At 44.9% G+C, this 17356-nt stretch overlaps 1 protein-coding gene, 1 long non-coding RNA gene and 1 other non-coding gene across 3 annotated transcripts; all 3 read left to right on the forward strand.

Annotated features, from left to right (window-relative positions):
- Positions 1 to 541: 541 nt before the first annotated feature.
- On the forward strand, positions 542 to 1294 carry LOC121833384 (piggyBac transposable element-derived protein 4-like). Its single transcript, XM_042286606.1, has one exon. It carries the CDS (start codon positions 599 to 601, stop codon positions 1196 to 1198), a length of 600 nt encoding a protein of 199 aa, XP_042142540.1. The 5' UTR covers positions 542 to 598; the 3' UTR covers positions 1199 to 1294.
- A 5334-nt stretch (positions 1295 to 6628) lies between these two features.
- Trnap-agg lies at positions 6629 to 6700 on the forward strand. The gene has a single exon. It is a non-coding gene; the product is annotated as a tRNA-Pro (tRNA).
- A 6183-nt stretch (positions 6701 to 12883) lies between these two features.
- On the forward strand, positions 12884 to 17356 carry LOC120843025. The gene is made up of 3 exons (XR_006076666.1): positions 12884 to 13376; positions 14004 to 14146; positions 15584 to 17356. It is a non-coding gene; the product is annotated as an uncharacterized LOC120843025 (long non-coding RNA).

Below are 17356 nucleotides of genomic sequence, written 5' to 3' on the forward strand. Positions count from 1 at the left end.
GATTGAAACCCCAGTGTTTGGAGAGGTGATGAGTAAGAGCAGATTTATTCTGCTCATGAAGTTTCTCCACTTTGCAAACAACGAAGATGATGCTGGTGAAGTGGGGCAAGCGCGTCAAAAACTTCGCAAGATCTGGCCGGTGCTGTCGCTCATGAAAGAGCGCTTCAAAGCAAGCTACATGCCAGAAGAAAATATGTCCATTGACGAGAGCCTAATGCTCTACAAGGGACGACTCACCTGGAAACAGTTCCTTCCGCTAAAACGGTCCCGCTTCGGCGTGAAGTTCTATGTGCTGTGTGAGGCAGCATCCGGCTACATATGGGACGTCGTCATCTACACAGGCAAGGGCACTGACGTCGACGATCAGGCAAGCGCCATGGGGACGAAAGTCGTCATGAGACTAATGGAGCCACTGCTGGACCAGGGCTATTGCCGTACTGTGGATAATTTCTACACGTCGCCGGAGTTGGTTGAAAAACTTCTGAGCCGCAAGACTTACGTCTACGGCACTGTGCGACCATCCCGCAAAGATATGCCACCTCTCAAAGATGCTAATCTCAAAAAGGGAGATATTGTGGCATACCAGCGTGGAAAGTGCATGGCACTCCAGTGGAGGGATAAAAAGCTTGTGACTTTGCTGTCCACTGTGCATGGTGCCACCATGACAGAAATGGTAAATAGGAAGAAAGAAACAGTGTCGAAACCAGCTGTAGTCATCGACTACAACCACACCATGGGTGGTGTTGACAAGAGTGATCAGATGCTTTCCTACTACCCTACAACCAGAAGCCGACAAAAAATTTATTACAAGAAGATTTTCCGTCACCTCCTAGACATGGCAGTCTTCAACGCATTTTTGCTCTACCAGAAACAAGGCGGGAAACTGAGCCACCTGGAGTTCCGGCTGGCGCTGGTCGAAGGAATGGTCCAGAAGTACCACGATCCGAACCGCACCCTCAAGAGAGGCAGGCCATCCGACACCAGCTTGCTGCGTCTGACCGACAGACACTTTGTGTCCTACATCCCACCGACACCTGGAAAGGAGCTGCCAACACGAAGGTGCGTCGTGTGCTGCAAGGCACGAGGTGGTGGGGACAAGAAGGTGCGCAAAGAAACGCGCTACTGGTGCAAGGACTGTGGCGTGGGACTGTGCGCCATCCCATGCTTCGAGGTGTACCACACCAAGGCACAGTTTTGAAGGTTTATGGAGTTCTTCTCCAACGGGTGTAGAAGTCTGCATTTCCAGTTTTTAGAACTTTGTTTTTCAACTACGGAATTCCTGATGCCGTCTCGGTTCCCATTTTTAATTTTTTTTTTTGCCTCATATGGTCTAAGTTTAGATCAATTTTGGTTTTCAGTTGTTAAACTTTTATGCGCATGTCTTATATGCTTGAAATAAGGAAAAATTCTTCTATCAAAGTGTGCAATAAAAAAAAATTGCATTTTGGTTACATTTTTTTGAAAACTGACTGGCGCTTAAAGGGTGTGCCTCCAATTAATCAGGTAACCAAAAATTGATACTGTGCGATATACGTCAGATTATCGATTTTAAACTATTCACCAGATGCTACCCAGGTAACGAGAAAAACATTGTAAAAGATGACATTACCTTTTACCTCAATGACGATCTGGTTGCAGGTGCTCCCCGTCCGGCTGAGAGAAAGAAGAATACGCCGTTTGGAACGGCAGGAGTTTTCATGCTCTCCACGGAAAGTTCAAAATCGGCCTCTGGCCGAGTTATTCCTTCCACGTATGGACAACTACCGTATTCTGATGCCCCGTTTACCTTCAGGTAACGTCATACTTAATTCGCTCTTCATGCGGACATGTCTGCCCGACTGTATCGTGCCCCGGACTTCAGGGATGCCATTTTCCCAGATGACATAAGTAGTCTCGGACAATATCAGATGTCCCACGTCTGGATGATAACGTGCACGAGTGCCCTTACAAAGGCCAAGTTGGCCGCATGTAAAGAGCTCACCGTCAAAGGCCGGAAATGCCTTGTGATCGACCCTGAAACCAAGGACGTGAAGCTAAAGCTGCTGTGGTTACCGAGTCACATCGAAAACCGCAGAATAGCTGAAGCACTAGAGCCGTTCGGAAAAGTGATCCCAATCGAACGTGAGAAGTGGAGGGTTCCAGGAATGGAGAATTTGCAGACTATGAAGAGAGAAGTGACACTGGCGCTGGCGGAAGGTGTGTCATCTTCCCAAATTCCCTACCTGTTGATAGTCTTCGGATGCCAGTGCCTCGTGCTTGTACCTGGTCGACCCCCGCTCTGTCTACGGTGCAACAGGGTCGGGCACATCCGCCGGTACTGTCGGATACCGCGATGCTCTCAGTGCCGACGCTTCGGGCATACCGTAGAAGACTGCGTGCTTACCTATGCAGACAGATTGCGTCAAGGAACGGTCCAAGGCGAAGAGCCGTCAACGGAAAACCTCATGGACGTCAGTGAAGTCGTCGAACCTACAGGCGACATTTCTTCTCCCGTTAACTATGAAGGGAACCTCACCCCTGCACAGCCACCATGTGACGCTGAGGCACGACTCCAAGAGCCAGCTACACAAGGAGAGAACACAACAGTCCCTGTGGTGATGGTGTGCTCGCGAGCTTCCACGACGAGGGACGCATCAGAGGACTTTCCACCTCTTACTCTTAACTCGACGCAAGAGAAGAACCTTGAAGAGACAACGTCTTCCAAAGAAGACGGCCAGGGAACCACAACTGGGGCTAGCATGATCCATGAAGGACGAAATGCCAGGTGACAGCTTAGCCCCACAGTCAAAGCTTTTAGACCACAAACAGGCAGTCAAACGACACAAACCGTACGAGAAACATAAAGCAGGCTCTGCAACAGTCGGGGAAATTCCCCAAGCAGCCCACAATCCCCGAACATAAAGTGTCATGCGTAGCGCCCTTCCACTTCGTGTGGCTACCTTAAACGTTCGAGGTTTAAATTCTAGGAGGAAACAACATCAACTCCTTCAGCTCTTGCTTAACCATCAGATAGACATCCTCGCAGTAAAAGAAACCAAGATTTCAACAGAGCAAGAAACCGAAATTGCATTGGAACCGTTCATGGGTGATTTCGAAATTTGCGTAAGTCATGCGTGCGGTACTTCAGCGGAATGTTTTCTGTTTCTGAAGAAAGAGCTTTTTTGTCAATTTCCTTGACCATTGATGTGGAGGGGCGTTTTCTTTTGTGTGACCTAACGTATGACGATAAGGATTGGAGGTTCATATGTGTTTATGCCCCTAATGCAGTGTCGGCTAGGAATATTTTCTTTTCATTTGTATCTCATAATTTGACTATAGATAGAAATATTGTTCTTCTCGGCGACTTCAACTGTGTTTGCAGTAATTGAGATCGTTCGCAACGAACGTCCAGAAATGATTCGAGCGCAACCAAACTAGAATCATTAATAACTGAGCAAAACCTAATATACATTGGTGATGTCAAATATGGAGATCTACATTACACACACTTTCAAAATTTGACTCATCACATGCTCGCCTTGACAGGATTTATGTGAGCGGTGAATTGTTCCCTCAAATCAGTGACTATAATGTGAAACCAATATTCTTCTCTGACCACTGCCTGGTATCAATTTGCATCGGTGAAAAAAAGCGGTAATCTTTTCGCCGCGAATGGGGCTTGTGGAAACTTAATGTAACTCTCCTTTCTGAAAAGGGGTTCACTGAACGCATTCCTTGTCTGTTGTCAGATGCTTTGCGCCTCCCTGCACCTACCGCTTTTGCAAAGTGGGATATGTTTAAACAGAACGTCAAGAATTGGGTCATTGAACATTCGAGTATCCTGGCGTTTGAGCGGAAGAATGACCGAAGAAACTTATTCAACAACCTGGCAACCTTATACGAACTTGAATCGTTTAGCCCTTGGACATACACAGAGGAAATTAACATAAACAAAGCACAGCTACAACGATTTGATGCAGACAAGTATAGAGGATCAGTTGTTCGTTCACGAACAGAACGGTTTACGCTCAATGAACCCCTAACACGTCGATCGCTAAATGATGAGAGATGATACGCCCTGTAAAAACAAATTCTAGCAATCGATAACGAAGGCACCACTGTGTACGATACACCTGAGATTCTTAAAGTCTTCCAAGACCACTACACGAACCTTTTTGGCAAAGTGATACCAGATGGGGATACAAAAGGTGTGAAAGAATTACTGTCCAACTTACCAGTTCTTTCAGAAGAAGAAAAAGCGTTGATAGATGGAGCGTTAACCGTTGAAGAAGTCCGATATGCCATAAACTCCCTTCCCATGAATAAGACACCAGGTCCCGACGGACTCAGCGCAGAATTCTATAAGAAATTTACTGACCTAATAGCTGCTGTGCTGCTTGATGTCTTCCACGTAGGATACAAAGAAAAAATACTTCCACCCACCTTTTATCAAGGTCATACGGTCTTAATACCTAAACGTACAGATGAAGAAGTGCTGAAAAAGACTGCAAGCTACAGACCAATATCCTTGTGTAATGTAGACTACAAGACTTTTGCAAAAATACTCACAGAAAGGCTTCACATGGTAACTCATTCTCTAATTGGAGAAAACCAGACGTGTGGAATCCGAGAAAGAACAATTCAAATCAACGTACACGTCGCCAGATCCGTTCTGGAGTGTGCGACAGATAGTAACGATCAAGTTGCATTGGTACAAGTTGATCTTTCAAAAGCCTTTGATCAGGTCAGTCACTCTTTTTTGCTCCAAATTCTTTCCCATGTCAATATTGGAGACACTGTCCTTTCAGGCGTTCAGTTATGTTACAGAAATTGCTCTACCAAAATCATTGTTAATAACTCTCTTTCAGCCCCAATCGCAGTAAAATCTTCCGTGAGGCAGGGATTTCCTCTATCTCCTCTTCTGTTTGCTTTATATCTCAAACCATTGTGCCTTAGTATAATTAGAAACCTTAATGTTTGAGGGTACATCATCAATTCCACTGAGGTGAAGTTGTTGATTTACGCCGATGACGTCGCTTTTTTTTTTTTTTTTTTTGCTCTGACAAGAAAAGTGTAGAAGAAGCACTCCGGGTAACGCATAATTTTTTTTTGCGTTGACAGGCGTTTCTGTTAATAACGACAAGTCGAATGAATTTTGGTTGGGCATGTGGGGATGAACGCCATCCAAATTTGCAGGAATCCAACGGAATCAACCAGAAATCAAATATCTTGGCGTACCACTCGATCAAACTAGGAATAGTGGGCCATACTGGATGTCAGTTGCAACAACTATCAAACGGAAAATCGATGCCTGGCGAGTACGAGATCTTTCCGTCTTCTCCAAGGCCGCAGTCTGTAATATTTTTCTCGCACCAAAACTTATGTACGTCCTGCAAGTACTATACTGCCCGCCTACGAATCCAAGCATTCCATCGTTTGTTTGCCACCTTCATTTGGAGTTCCTCTTGGGAACGGATGAGGCGGGATAACTTGTTCCTACCTCTGGAGTCTGGATGATTGGGCCTTGCTCATTTGTTTGTACGCCAACTAGTCTCTAGGCTGCTTTTCTTTAGGAGTATGACATACCCGTTCCTACTCTCACTTGTCCAAACGAAGCTGGCATCACATTTGCCATTTATCATAGTTACAACTACGAACGTAAATCAGCACAGGCTCACGGGTTTTCGGAAAGAGATTGTCGACGCATTGTTCTTTCTGAAAGCTCGGTTTTCGTTGGAATATTTATCTAGTGTTTCACAAACATGTTTGTCTCATGCGTTCGTTGATGAAATTTTCCTGTTCCAATTTATAGGTCAATATTTAGTGACAGTCAGGGACAGGATGTTTTGAAACGCGTTAAAAAGATGTGTGTATCTCCCAGTGCAAAGACATTTTTTCTTTAATTTGCATACCTCAACACTACCTGTCAAGCGGTGGCTACAGGAAAGGGGATTTTATGTTCCATGGTCCATAAACTGTCGCTTAAGTAACAAGCCGGAGTCCATCGAACATTGTTTCATTTACTGCAATGACGCAGTCTTTTCTTGGGATGTTCTTCAACGAACGCTGAAAAAGCATATTAATTTTACGGAACATAGTATACGGTTTTTTCCTGTCGAAACACACGAACTTGTGCCATACGATTTATTCATGCTTCTAGGCCTGCATAGCCTGTGGAAGTGCCGCATGATAGACAGAAATGCTGAACCACCACGTACGACAAGTCTTCATTGAAGAAGTTGCCCAAGTAAGGAGCGTATACGAGGCACGCCCACCGGTACCAGAATGGTTCAGTCTCTTTGACGCATGCCTAGGTCTACCACACTTTTAAACATACGTCAACATATCAGTTCATCGTTTTCGAGTGAGTGGTATGATGAATTTCCGGCCATTTTAATATTCTAATTTGAAGCGCAAAGTTTCTTTTGTATGTTTGTCCGTCTGTGTAGTTTTGTACTTGTACTTTTGTACTCGCATACCGTGCATACGTACAAGTAAGTAGCTTGAATGTGTCGTGCAACAAGGAGTGAGAACTGGGCATTGCGAGCCAATCGAGTCGACATGAAGTATTATTGTGAAATGATTGTGTATTGATTTGTTTTGATTGTGTTTTTCCATGCATTAAAGATATAAATAAAGCTCCCCGTCCGGCTCGTTGGCCTAGGGGTATGATTCTCGCTTAGGGTGCGAGAGGTCCCGGGTTCAAATCCCTGACGAGCCCGATATGTATGTGTTTTACTTTTTAATATAGGGGGAGGGGGGTTGCAGCTGTCTTGATACAGCAAGTGGAATGAGCAGCTGAAACATCAGAAATAGATTATCTTATTTATTTATTTGAAAATACTGCCAATCCCTTAGGAATTTTCGCAGGAAGGAGCACACAAAAGTAAGTAAGTACACACTCGTTCACATTTCATCACATCAACAAAAAATGCAAGTACTTTGTATAATAAACAGTGGGATATAAAGAACAGTAGAAATACCTTTAAGATTAATACACAAGGGTTAACATACATTTCCAAAGCCAAATTAAAAAACCACTGTTCAATCAAACGTAAAAAAAAATGCAATTACAGTCATTTATAATTACACATCACTGTGCAATAAAACATCCAACCGAGATAGAAATGATGCGATGGAGGTGCTGTTAGTAATGACAGGATCTAGTTGATCTGCGCCTTGAACAACGATCTAGCCTGATGCCGAATCGTAACACCAAGTAATTTTATGAGTGTCTGCAAAAAATAAAAACTCTTTTTAGATACACGAATCAAATGATTATACTCTTCATCGTGAAAAATATGTCAAGTATTCAGTTTTAGGCTATTTACCAAAAACTTACCATAGAAAAAAATCCAGTGTAGTAAAAAAAAAAAACTGAATAAAAGCAACCTTCAGTCGAGTTGGTTAGACACCTAGTGTTTTGTCCTTTTTTGCCCCCGTTTCGTGTTTCAGTATGTCCAGAAACAGACACTGTCACTTTTTGTTAATCCGGCCCCAGTCTCGGGTTGAATACATCATGGTAAACTTCCGCACCGACTTTGTTTGGCATCAATTGACTCCTCGGTTCCGACGTGGTGGCACGGTCCTTTAGGTGGCTAGTAGCTCTGGAAGACGACAAAATGTTATTAGGTGAGGCCGCTTTATTTATTTATTTATTTATTTGCTTGTCCAAAGTAAGATTTAATTCTACGGACCCGGGTTCGTCCCGGGTACCGAAAAACTCGCAACGTAGCTCTTTGTGAGCGAAGCAAGATGAGCTCCAAGGAGACCAGTTCGACGGCTTTTGGTGGCCGGGTTCCTCAACGGGCAGCGGAAAGCTCCCAGGGGTATTAGCGACTCTAGCGACCTATATGAGGGCGCCACCACCAAACAAACATGGCGGCTGGAAATAGGTCGCGTCGGCTCGGCAGGATCCACTGTAGTCGGGCCGCCTGAACGGGTGGGGCATTCATTTTAACATATTTTCTTTTGTTTAATGCCCTATTTTATAGGTATTACAACTGCGAGGGTTACGTGTAGCCGGTGCACATAAACGTGCAAAGCATATTAATGTTTTTCCTGTGCTTTTTCTTTTTTTCAGGTCAAACTTGTGTTTCGGAGGTTTCGTTTAAACTGAAACTATGGGCTCCGGAGAGACGGTAATAAATTCTAATCAGTTTGATCGGCTAAGGAAAGCGGCGATGACTACAAAATTGTTCCACCGAGAGTAATTTTCGGCTAACTCGCACGCATCGACCATGCGACTTTTCTGTCCGCGAAATCGAGCTTTTGTGCGTATCCGCGTTAAAGAAACAGCTCCAGTCGTCTGTTCGGTCAACAACACAGGCCGCGGTAAAATTACGAAAATTAAGCAAGCGCTTCTTGAGCCAAGGACCATGTTCACCCACTGGCACCCCATTAAGCAGCTGATACTCGTATTTCAATTCCGGTTTTAGTTGCAATCGAGAAGTCATTTTGACGAATGCGGGTTATGTTTAATATTGCGTACTATGTCCCACTAAAGCAATATTAGTATATTCTTCGGGTTAAAATATGAGCTTAGTTGGCTAGTATTAGGGGAACTGTTAAATAAAAGTATATTTGACGGACAAAGAGATACTACTTAAACTCAGCCAAATTGTTCCAGCCGGCAGCACGGAGACAAATGCGGACAAACTCAAGAGAGTCTTCATCGGAGATTCATGCAGAACCTCTCTGCAATGAATTTGACTTCGAATCCTGTACGGAGAAATTGAGGATTTTTTTTTCTTTTTATGGCCGGACAACCTGAGCAATGTAAACGTATATTGCTGCTGGCTTCGAGGGGGTGTAATATAAATATTGGAGGCGCAATATATCACAATGCCGTGACAGTTTCTAACTTTGTTAGATGCGTCCCCCCCCCCCTTCCCCCTTATGAAAGCAGACAATTTTCCACATTAATTGTATGCAGCGAGCAGGTTTTCCGGAATTAAGTAATTGCCAAATCAGCCCACCTCTTTTGGCGTGGTCCAGAGGCTTGTGTCTGAATCTTGGAGCTAATCGAACACAACCAAACTAAAGAAAAGCAGCTATCAAACCTTCCCATTCACTTGACTAAAACATTGGTGTTCCCTCCAGTGAAACACCTCGTCTGTCGTCCTCAGTCCACTGTTCTACATCCTTATAAAAAAAACAGTTACTTATCAGTTACAAAGTGGTCGTCACTTTGAATGTGATTCGAGACAGAGAAGAAATGAATAGGTTTTTTCCGTGGTTACTCCCCATCAAAGAAATCGAAAGCACGCGACCGTGTGTTGGAAAGTAAACGGGCTTTCAACCATCTGATGAAAGGAAACAATCTACTGAGGCTTCACCACACTAATGAACACTCAGGCAAACTTAAGAAATATTCGCACCTTCGTCAAATTACATTGTTCGCCACCGCGCCGACAACACGTATCCGCGAAAGCCGCCAGAGACGCGGAGAGGCGCAAAGCGACCTGTTTCGGCTGGTTCCCGGTTTTCCCGCTTGGTGGCATCGGTTTGCTAGACGGCTGAGAACTTGATACCCTACTGTAAAGGGCTTCACCCTATGCCTACCGAAGACAACATAGATTGATAAAGTCATTGGGTTTTAGAGACAGCGAAGGGAGAGTGGATTACAAGACTGTAGAGATTACCAAGGAAAGATTAAGTGAATGGTGGCAGAAAGCAAAAAAAAAAACTAGGTATTTTCTTATTAACTGATGGCAAGGGAGTTTTATAGCCTCACTATCTTTGCAGGGCGGAGTGAACATAAATTTCACATTTAAATATTCTAAGCTGAAATGGTAAAACAAAATGGCTAGGTGGCGTAAGCTACCGCCCAATCCAAAGAGCTCAAGCGGATCCATCCATCCATCCATCCGCTAATAGGATCATTCTTTCTCGTCCACCCTCAAGTATGCTTGCCACTAATTCTTTATTTCTCCATGCTGATATGATCGGACGTCCGTAGAAAGCTACAGACTTCAAGGACGTGCTTTTTCGATCATTGATCGGAAAGATCTAATTGGCTTTGACCCATACCAAATGAGCCACGTTTAAATGGCCGTCTTTGCTAATGGAGCAGCCAAAGTCAAGATCAAGGCTGGCGAGGAGCTACTGGTGAAACAAAAAGATGCCTTATTATTGACCCCTGCACGGGAGAGATTGGAGATAAAGCTGATGCTTCTATGGCTTCCAATTGCTCCGCCAGACAGCGAAATCAAGAAAGGTCTTGAGCCGTTGGCAAGGTCAAGGACATCAAAAGAGAGAGGTAGCGGTTTTCAGGCCTTGAAGAAACAGAAACGCTGACACGTGTGGTAACACTGCTCTTAAAATAACACCTCACGGTGGGCAAGGTACCAGATACTCTGACCACCTTTTGGGTGAACACGCTGGGGGTTATCCCTGGACGATCTCCTCTCAGCGTACGATGCAAATCCATCGGTCATGTAGGGAGTATTCACTTGACGCCATATTTGTGGGTGCTGTTTAGAGTGCATGCTCAGAACGAGCTCACATCAATAGGCTGCTAAGACCGGCACTCTTGATGGTGCGGAATGCAGGTTGCAAAAGAACTGTGGAAGCTCGCCATCAGCACGCGCTCAGCATTAGCGCACACAGCTATGGCCGCCAGTGAATAGTCACTATTCGCAGACGGCGTCGCACCCCATAATGTCATAACTGCTGGCGTTATGGGCACGCGAGCGAGGAATGCGCCGTTATGTGTGCATCGAAGCTGCTAGAAAAGAGATCGCCGGAAGCTGATGACAATGAACACATCATGGATGTAGAGGAGATGAGCAGCAACGATGATCTCTCCACTCAAGACCCCCCTGACACAGGAGGGTCTCGCAGGGAGGCTTCAGAATATCTAGCTGCTGAACAGGTTCTCAACGTCGACAAGGAAGCATGCTCGGTGCAAGGGTTACATGCATGCCAGGACGACGACGTCCCAACTAAGAAGAGTATGTGCTCCAGAAAACAACCCAAACAACTACCAAAAACCACAGAGAATGAGGCGAAAGTGGCCGAATATGAAAAATATCCAAACTCACTGCAACTGAAAAACATAACTCTTGTCGAGCCTAGAACACCCGTAGCCGACTTTTCAGTAACAGAACAGCCACAGACAGGGCTTGGACCTACAAGAACAAAGAGGAAAGCCTAAATTTAAAGATCGAGCGAAAACAAGTCTAGCTCAGCTGAAAACTTACCATAAACATGACGAGTAATTGGTGGCGCCGCCCGGGCAAGCCCATTTAGCATTTCTACACTCAATGTCCGGGGTATCAACTCAACCAAAACAATACCAACTTTTTTGCATTCTGGAGACATATGGCTGTGACATAGTAAGCCTACAAGAAACTAAAGTTTCAAAGTACAATTTCTTGTTTTCGGCTTGCAGTGTGTGGATGAATTGCTATGATATATTCCACTGTCCATCAATTGATTATTCGGCAGGTTGTGCTATTTTGTTTAAAAAAGACCTCCAGTACAGAATCAGCAGTATAGTTGAAGCCACAGACGCCGGTCGACCTTTAGTCACCGAAGTTCTTTTTTACATCCTTCCTTGGTTCATCATTGTAGTGTATGCCTACAATTATGTGACGCAGAGAGGAAGCTTATTTGATCAAGTGCGAATTCATGCTGACATTAGGTATAACGTAATTCTACTACGTCGGTGTTTGTCAGAGACCGAACACCAACTAGGAAAATTGAAGACCACAGTACAGATATCCTCAAAGCTAAAATTCGTGATTGTGACTTGTTTGGTTCATCGACAATAGATAGCTCACCTAAATACATGCACTTCCAAGGGTCATCCCACGCACACTTAGATCGAATCTATGTTTCAGGATCAGTAAGCAATACGCTAAGCAACTACCAAAGTGGTTCTAATTTTCTTCTCTTATCACTGCATGGTTATGGGAAACGTAGGCTTAAAAAAACAAGTAAAGCATAAGTCACAGTCATGGTCACTCTGGAAGATAAATCAAATGTTGCTTGAAAGGGATTACTTTAAAGAGAGGGTAAAAAAAATGATAGATAAACTAACACTGACGGAAGATGAGTGGTGCCAAAAATGGGAGTCATTTAAACTTGAAATAAGAAAAATTGCCATCAAAATTTCCTCAGTCACAATATTTCACGAGAAAGCAGAAGAAATACGCCTGAATAGAGACATGATATACCTATTTATCTTGAGCGCCCTTATCCTGGGCAATACAAAAAACAATTAAAAACATAAAAGCAACTTAATAATTATGACACGAGACGTAACGAAGGTACTGCTGCAAGAACACCAACTCTGCAAGTAATTGAAGCAGAGCAACCGCCGTAAACATATTTACACGCGGAAAGGGAGCGCTCCAAAAAGAAATTAGTTATCCTCCTTCAAGGAAATAGGACGCTCCTGACTGATGAAAGGGATATCCAAGGCGCTTTTGTTTATCACTACGAATACCTTTCTTCACAAAGGTCCAGTCTTACACGCACAAGGCAAGATGAAATAATGTCTGCAGTACGCACCCTGCATAGTGATGTGACCATGAGCCTAAACGGGGCCCTGATGGTTGAAGGAATCGAAACTAACATCTTTGATATAAAAAGTCGAAAGAATCCCGGTCCGAATGACCTGCCTGCAAGTTTCTTTAAAAAGTGGGACAAAAACTTGCGCCACTACTTCTGCGTGTATACAATGAATCATATGACAAAGGTGTCTTACTGCCATTGTTCCGAAAAGAACACACGATACTTACTCCGAAGTCGAAAGATCCAGACATGCTACGGCAGATTGGGGGCTACTGGCCAATTAGCCTTCTAAATGGTGACTATAAAATATTCAGCCGCCCGCTCGCTGCTCAATACGGAGGGAAAGCCGTCTGCTCTTTCGCGCAGGCCGGTGGCGTGACGTCACCTCGCCGCGCTCTGATTGGAGGATGGCTCCGGGCGGGAGCTCGGGGGTAAACAAAGCGGTGTCGTCTTTTCTCCGCAGCCATTGCGGAAGGCCTTTTCTGTTGCTCTCGGAAATCCACTGCTAGTGCTTGAACGAAGACGCGGCATACAGAAAAAAGAGACCGGAAATACCTCGAAATGTACGTTACTTCGTTTGACGCGAAAGAATTTACCCTGGGAGCATACGAAGCACCAATATGCGTCCCGGTCTTCGGCGGTGAGATGTTGATGTGAGCCCCCCCCCCAACGTCAGCACGGTGATGTGCGACGCGAGTGAGCCTTTCTACTTTTTGGCGGAGACCCCTTTTCGCCAGCAAGTGTCTCGGTGTTTCCGTGAAGCACCGAAGTGTAGCTACAGCCCTCTTCGGCGAGCTGAACGGGCTGCCGAGCTTTCGAAGGCCGATCTCCCGCAGCGCTGGAACCCGGAGAACCGCGCCATGGCGCTCGCTGAGGTGAGTTACGTCGTTTCTGTACAGTTCGCATCATTCACAAACAGTTGCACGTGAAAGGAGTATAGCAAAGTAAAACGGAATGTTACGAAAAAGCAGCGGATTAGGCGATCGGTGTGGTACGACCGAGCCGAGTGCGCAGTTGTCTGTTCTTAGTCTTTCCCCCCAGCGACAGATTGTATGCCACTTGTCCAAACAGATAGTGTGGTAGGATATCTGTATGTGGGTCATTAACTTCGCAGTCACGACTCGGTGTTCGATGGTAGTCTATTTTAGCAGTGATAGCGCCGTGTCTAAGTGACATCCGATGTCACTTCTTGCCAGTGGCGTAGCCAGGGAGGGGGTGTTCAGTACTTCGCACCCGAAATCCCCCCCGGCCCCAAGAAAACCTGGCTTACGCCAATGCTTTACGCGCGCAATAAAGCGCCGTCCTAGGGTGTTAAACTCGAGACGAACTGTTCTTCTGACGCGTGTTCCATCAGTCGCTCGCTGCTGATTTGTTTCACCATAAAGTGCCAGTGAGGCAAACGCTGCGGGGGCGAGTAGCATGTTTTCGTACCTGCCTACTAGTTTTCCTAGGTCCGTTAACCTGCAAATGCTTGTGTTCCCCCTACCCTATCATTCCAACAGAATCCACCGGCTGCCGGGCTACTGAAAGGGCCCTCTGCTCGGAGGACATGTTGCGGGCCCTGTGTAATGCCCTCGGCGCCTGTGCGACTTCAGGGGGTCTGCGTTTCACGGCCCCGTTACCAGCTGGGAAATTCTCCATGGAGGTAAGATTATGAAAGAAACCACTCTATGCACTCAGAGGTAGCTTTCAGAAGTTGTGGAAGCCAAATACAGATGCTGATGTCTTTAGTAAAAACAAAATCAAATTATTACTTGCTTTATGACTTATGCATCTCTATTTTGCCAGCCATATGTGGCAGGAAAGTGTCACGTGATCTCAACCTGGTTTCTCAAGGCACTAAAAAGCTACCTGTTGCAGACCACTGTACCATTGTCATTTATTATATGTTATTCCCTGGCACTGCGGGATTGGTGGCCGAGGGGGCTTGCACGCACCAGCTCGGAGAATGTGGAGTGAAAGCTCGCGCTGCAGAACCCAGAATAGTGTGTTCAATCCCCACATTGGCCCGTTTCGATCTGGATGAGCACTGTATTGGCGTGCGGTCGTGTATCACTGCTACGTGATGCACGTTAAGGGCCCCAGGCTAGCGGTCATCTACAGCTGGGAGACTCATCGCCCGTTGAGGCAGATCAAGTTTGAGACTGTATAAACATACACACAACCCGATTCCTTGGCTCGCTGCTGTTATTGCTGTGCTGATGTTTGGATGTATTTTTCTTGGTCGTTGAAATGACTACTGTGATGCTTGGGTGAAATAACCTGGTCATTTACCTCCTTGGCCATAGAGTGTTGTTCACTTGTTACTCTCTCTTCTCCTCTGGTTAATGTAGCTCAGATAACAGTCATGCAGTTAGCCCGTTTCAAGTTCTCTCGACGCCACATTCTCACATCTCTGGCCGATCGTCCTGCTTTCGCGCAAAACTCACACACCTCGTCTTCTTTGATACTCCCGAATGCGCCTCGGTCGCTCACTCCGCCGCTAATTTCAGTCCCGTGCCCACTGTTTTATGACAACCTCCTTGACATGACAAATCTAGCTTCTGTATCCAACCATCAATACGGGTTAGTGTTCAATTTGTAAACTTGATGTTTCAAAGTAACAGTACAAGCTTCCTCCAGCATCTACCAGCAACCAAGCAATGACAAAAACCAAAGCTTTAACTTCCAAGACTAAAAACCTAGGGTATGAGGACACGCTGGCCAACCCTGCCGAGGACAAGCCAGGATGAGGACAAGCCAGGATGAGGACAAGCCAGGAGTGGGACGAGCATGTAATCTCGGTATATGGAGAGGTGTCCTCGAAGTTCCCAGCTTTAAAATTGTGGTAGTGTTTAAGTTGGTTTAAGTTCAAGGAGTCTCAAAAGAGCAAATAATGCAATGTTATTTATTTTGATTTGCATCCCTTGGATGCTGGCAGGTATTCGGTACGAAGGGAATGGGATAGACATGTCCATTTATGCATTCTGCTGCTTAAAAAATAGGGTTTCACTGATTTTCAGTTGGTAATGGCATGGGAGGACAAATACGCTGCTCAAGAGTGTAACCGGATCGTTTGACTACTGGGACGACTCTTTTACAGGGGACGACATCCTGTCCAGCACCAGCTTCACCATCTGGGACCAAGTGCACGAGGGGTCGCACTGCAAGCAGATGAAAGGAGGGCACTGCAACCTTGAGGTCAAGCTTGTACATCTACCATTACAGTCCTGAATGGATGCCAATTGGTACTGATGACCTTATGAAGGTGAAACGTCCCTGGATCTAAAGGGAAAATTTGATTGAAGGCGAGCTGAAGTTGTTTCTGACTTTATCCTCTTATGACTTGAAAGTAATCTGCCTACTTCATGAATATTGAAGATGCAGAATTTGTTTCCGTAACTGTCCCACTTCAACGTAATGTGCACATTGAAACCTGTTCCTTTTCTTTTTCTGCTTTCCGGCGAGAAAAAAAAGCCAACGAATCTCCCTTTTCCTTCTCGCAATGGGGAGGTGTGCAAGACTGATTGCATATTTTATATAAGCAATCAGTTTCATAAGTGAATGAAGATAAAAGCAGAATACATGTTCACAGATTATTTGTGAATTCTTAGACTTGCTGAAGTGAGTAGTTCATGTTCGAGTCATGTAATTATGAAGTCAAAACCAGATTTAGTGCATTTTTAAGAAGCCTTTTAGACCTGAGAGTTCTGTTTTGACTCGGCAATATACAACTCACCTTTGTTATTCCTATAGCACAGCCGAAACTATAAACATGAGCATGTTGCCTGACCAATGCTTGAACTGCTGTGAAATCGACGAAGTCCCTATCCTTCGAGAACAAGTGTCAACGGGGAATAGTCGAAAGACCAGGGTCAAGTATGCACACACATACTTGATTTCAAGCTTGCAGATTGAAATAATTGTTTATTGAATCATATCCATTCTTAAACCTGTTTGAGATTGTATTGGTTCATATTCACAGTATATTTATTTTTCATTTCACCAAAGAATAATTTAGAGACAGATGTTGGTGTTCAGGCGTGATGCTTTTATTTTTGTCACATGCAAGAGGGCAAAAAATTAGATTCGGCTTTGTAAACTGATTTTTTTATGTATTCTTCCAAACAGCATAGCAAAGAATAATATAAGGGCTACAGCTGCGAGAGTTGCTACACCTGGCATCTCATTTGTTTTATAGCGTGTACAGGTGAGACACTATACTCCGTTTCTCGGTAAATTGGCAAACATTGTGACCCAATAAGAGCATCGGAGCCAGGCACGTGACAACACTCCACGGTCGAGTCCTCGTTATTGCCACAGCAAGAGCGCCATCTGCGACAAAACATAGTTCTAGGCTTTGTTTTTTCTTCTTCTTTTAGTAGTGTTGCCGTCGGATTCTTCGGACCGCAACACTACACGACACTGAAGAAAGACGAAGACACATGTTACTGATTAGCGACACTTAATATAGATCAACACTTTTTTGAGAAAAACATGGCTTGTGATCGAAGTTCAAACAATCGTAGCCGTGAATCGACCACTTCCGCTCAAAACATCGCCCTAGCATTAGCACCCGCCACAGATTCATGGGCAAATTGAGCATGTGGTTGTAAGACGACAGCCGGTTCTGGCGGGTGGTCCTTGCATTTGGCGCGGTGACACGAACGCTCCTGTGACATGCGTCCATGTGCCTCGCTCCGACATTCTTACTGGGTCGCAGAAGCCGTAGCCTCCACAGTTCACCAAGCTATCGTGAAACAGAATGTAGAGTAAGTTGCCTGCGTGCTAATGAAAGTAGCCTTGCCAGCATCATGTATTATGTATGAAACACTGTATACTTCGAGAAAACAAATAAAGCCATTCAACCTTTCCA

Source organism: Ixodes scapularis, unplaced genomic scaffold (assembly GCF_016920785.2).
Source record: "Ixodes scapularis isolate PalLabHiFi unplaced genomic scaffold, ASM1692078v2 PGA_scaffold8__174_contigs__length_109621045, whole genome shotgun sequence".
In the NCBI taxonomy this organism is placed as follows: Eukaryota; Metazoa; Arthropoda; class Arachnida; order Ixodida; family Ixodidae; genus Ixodes; species Ixodes scapularis.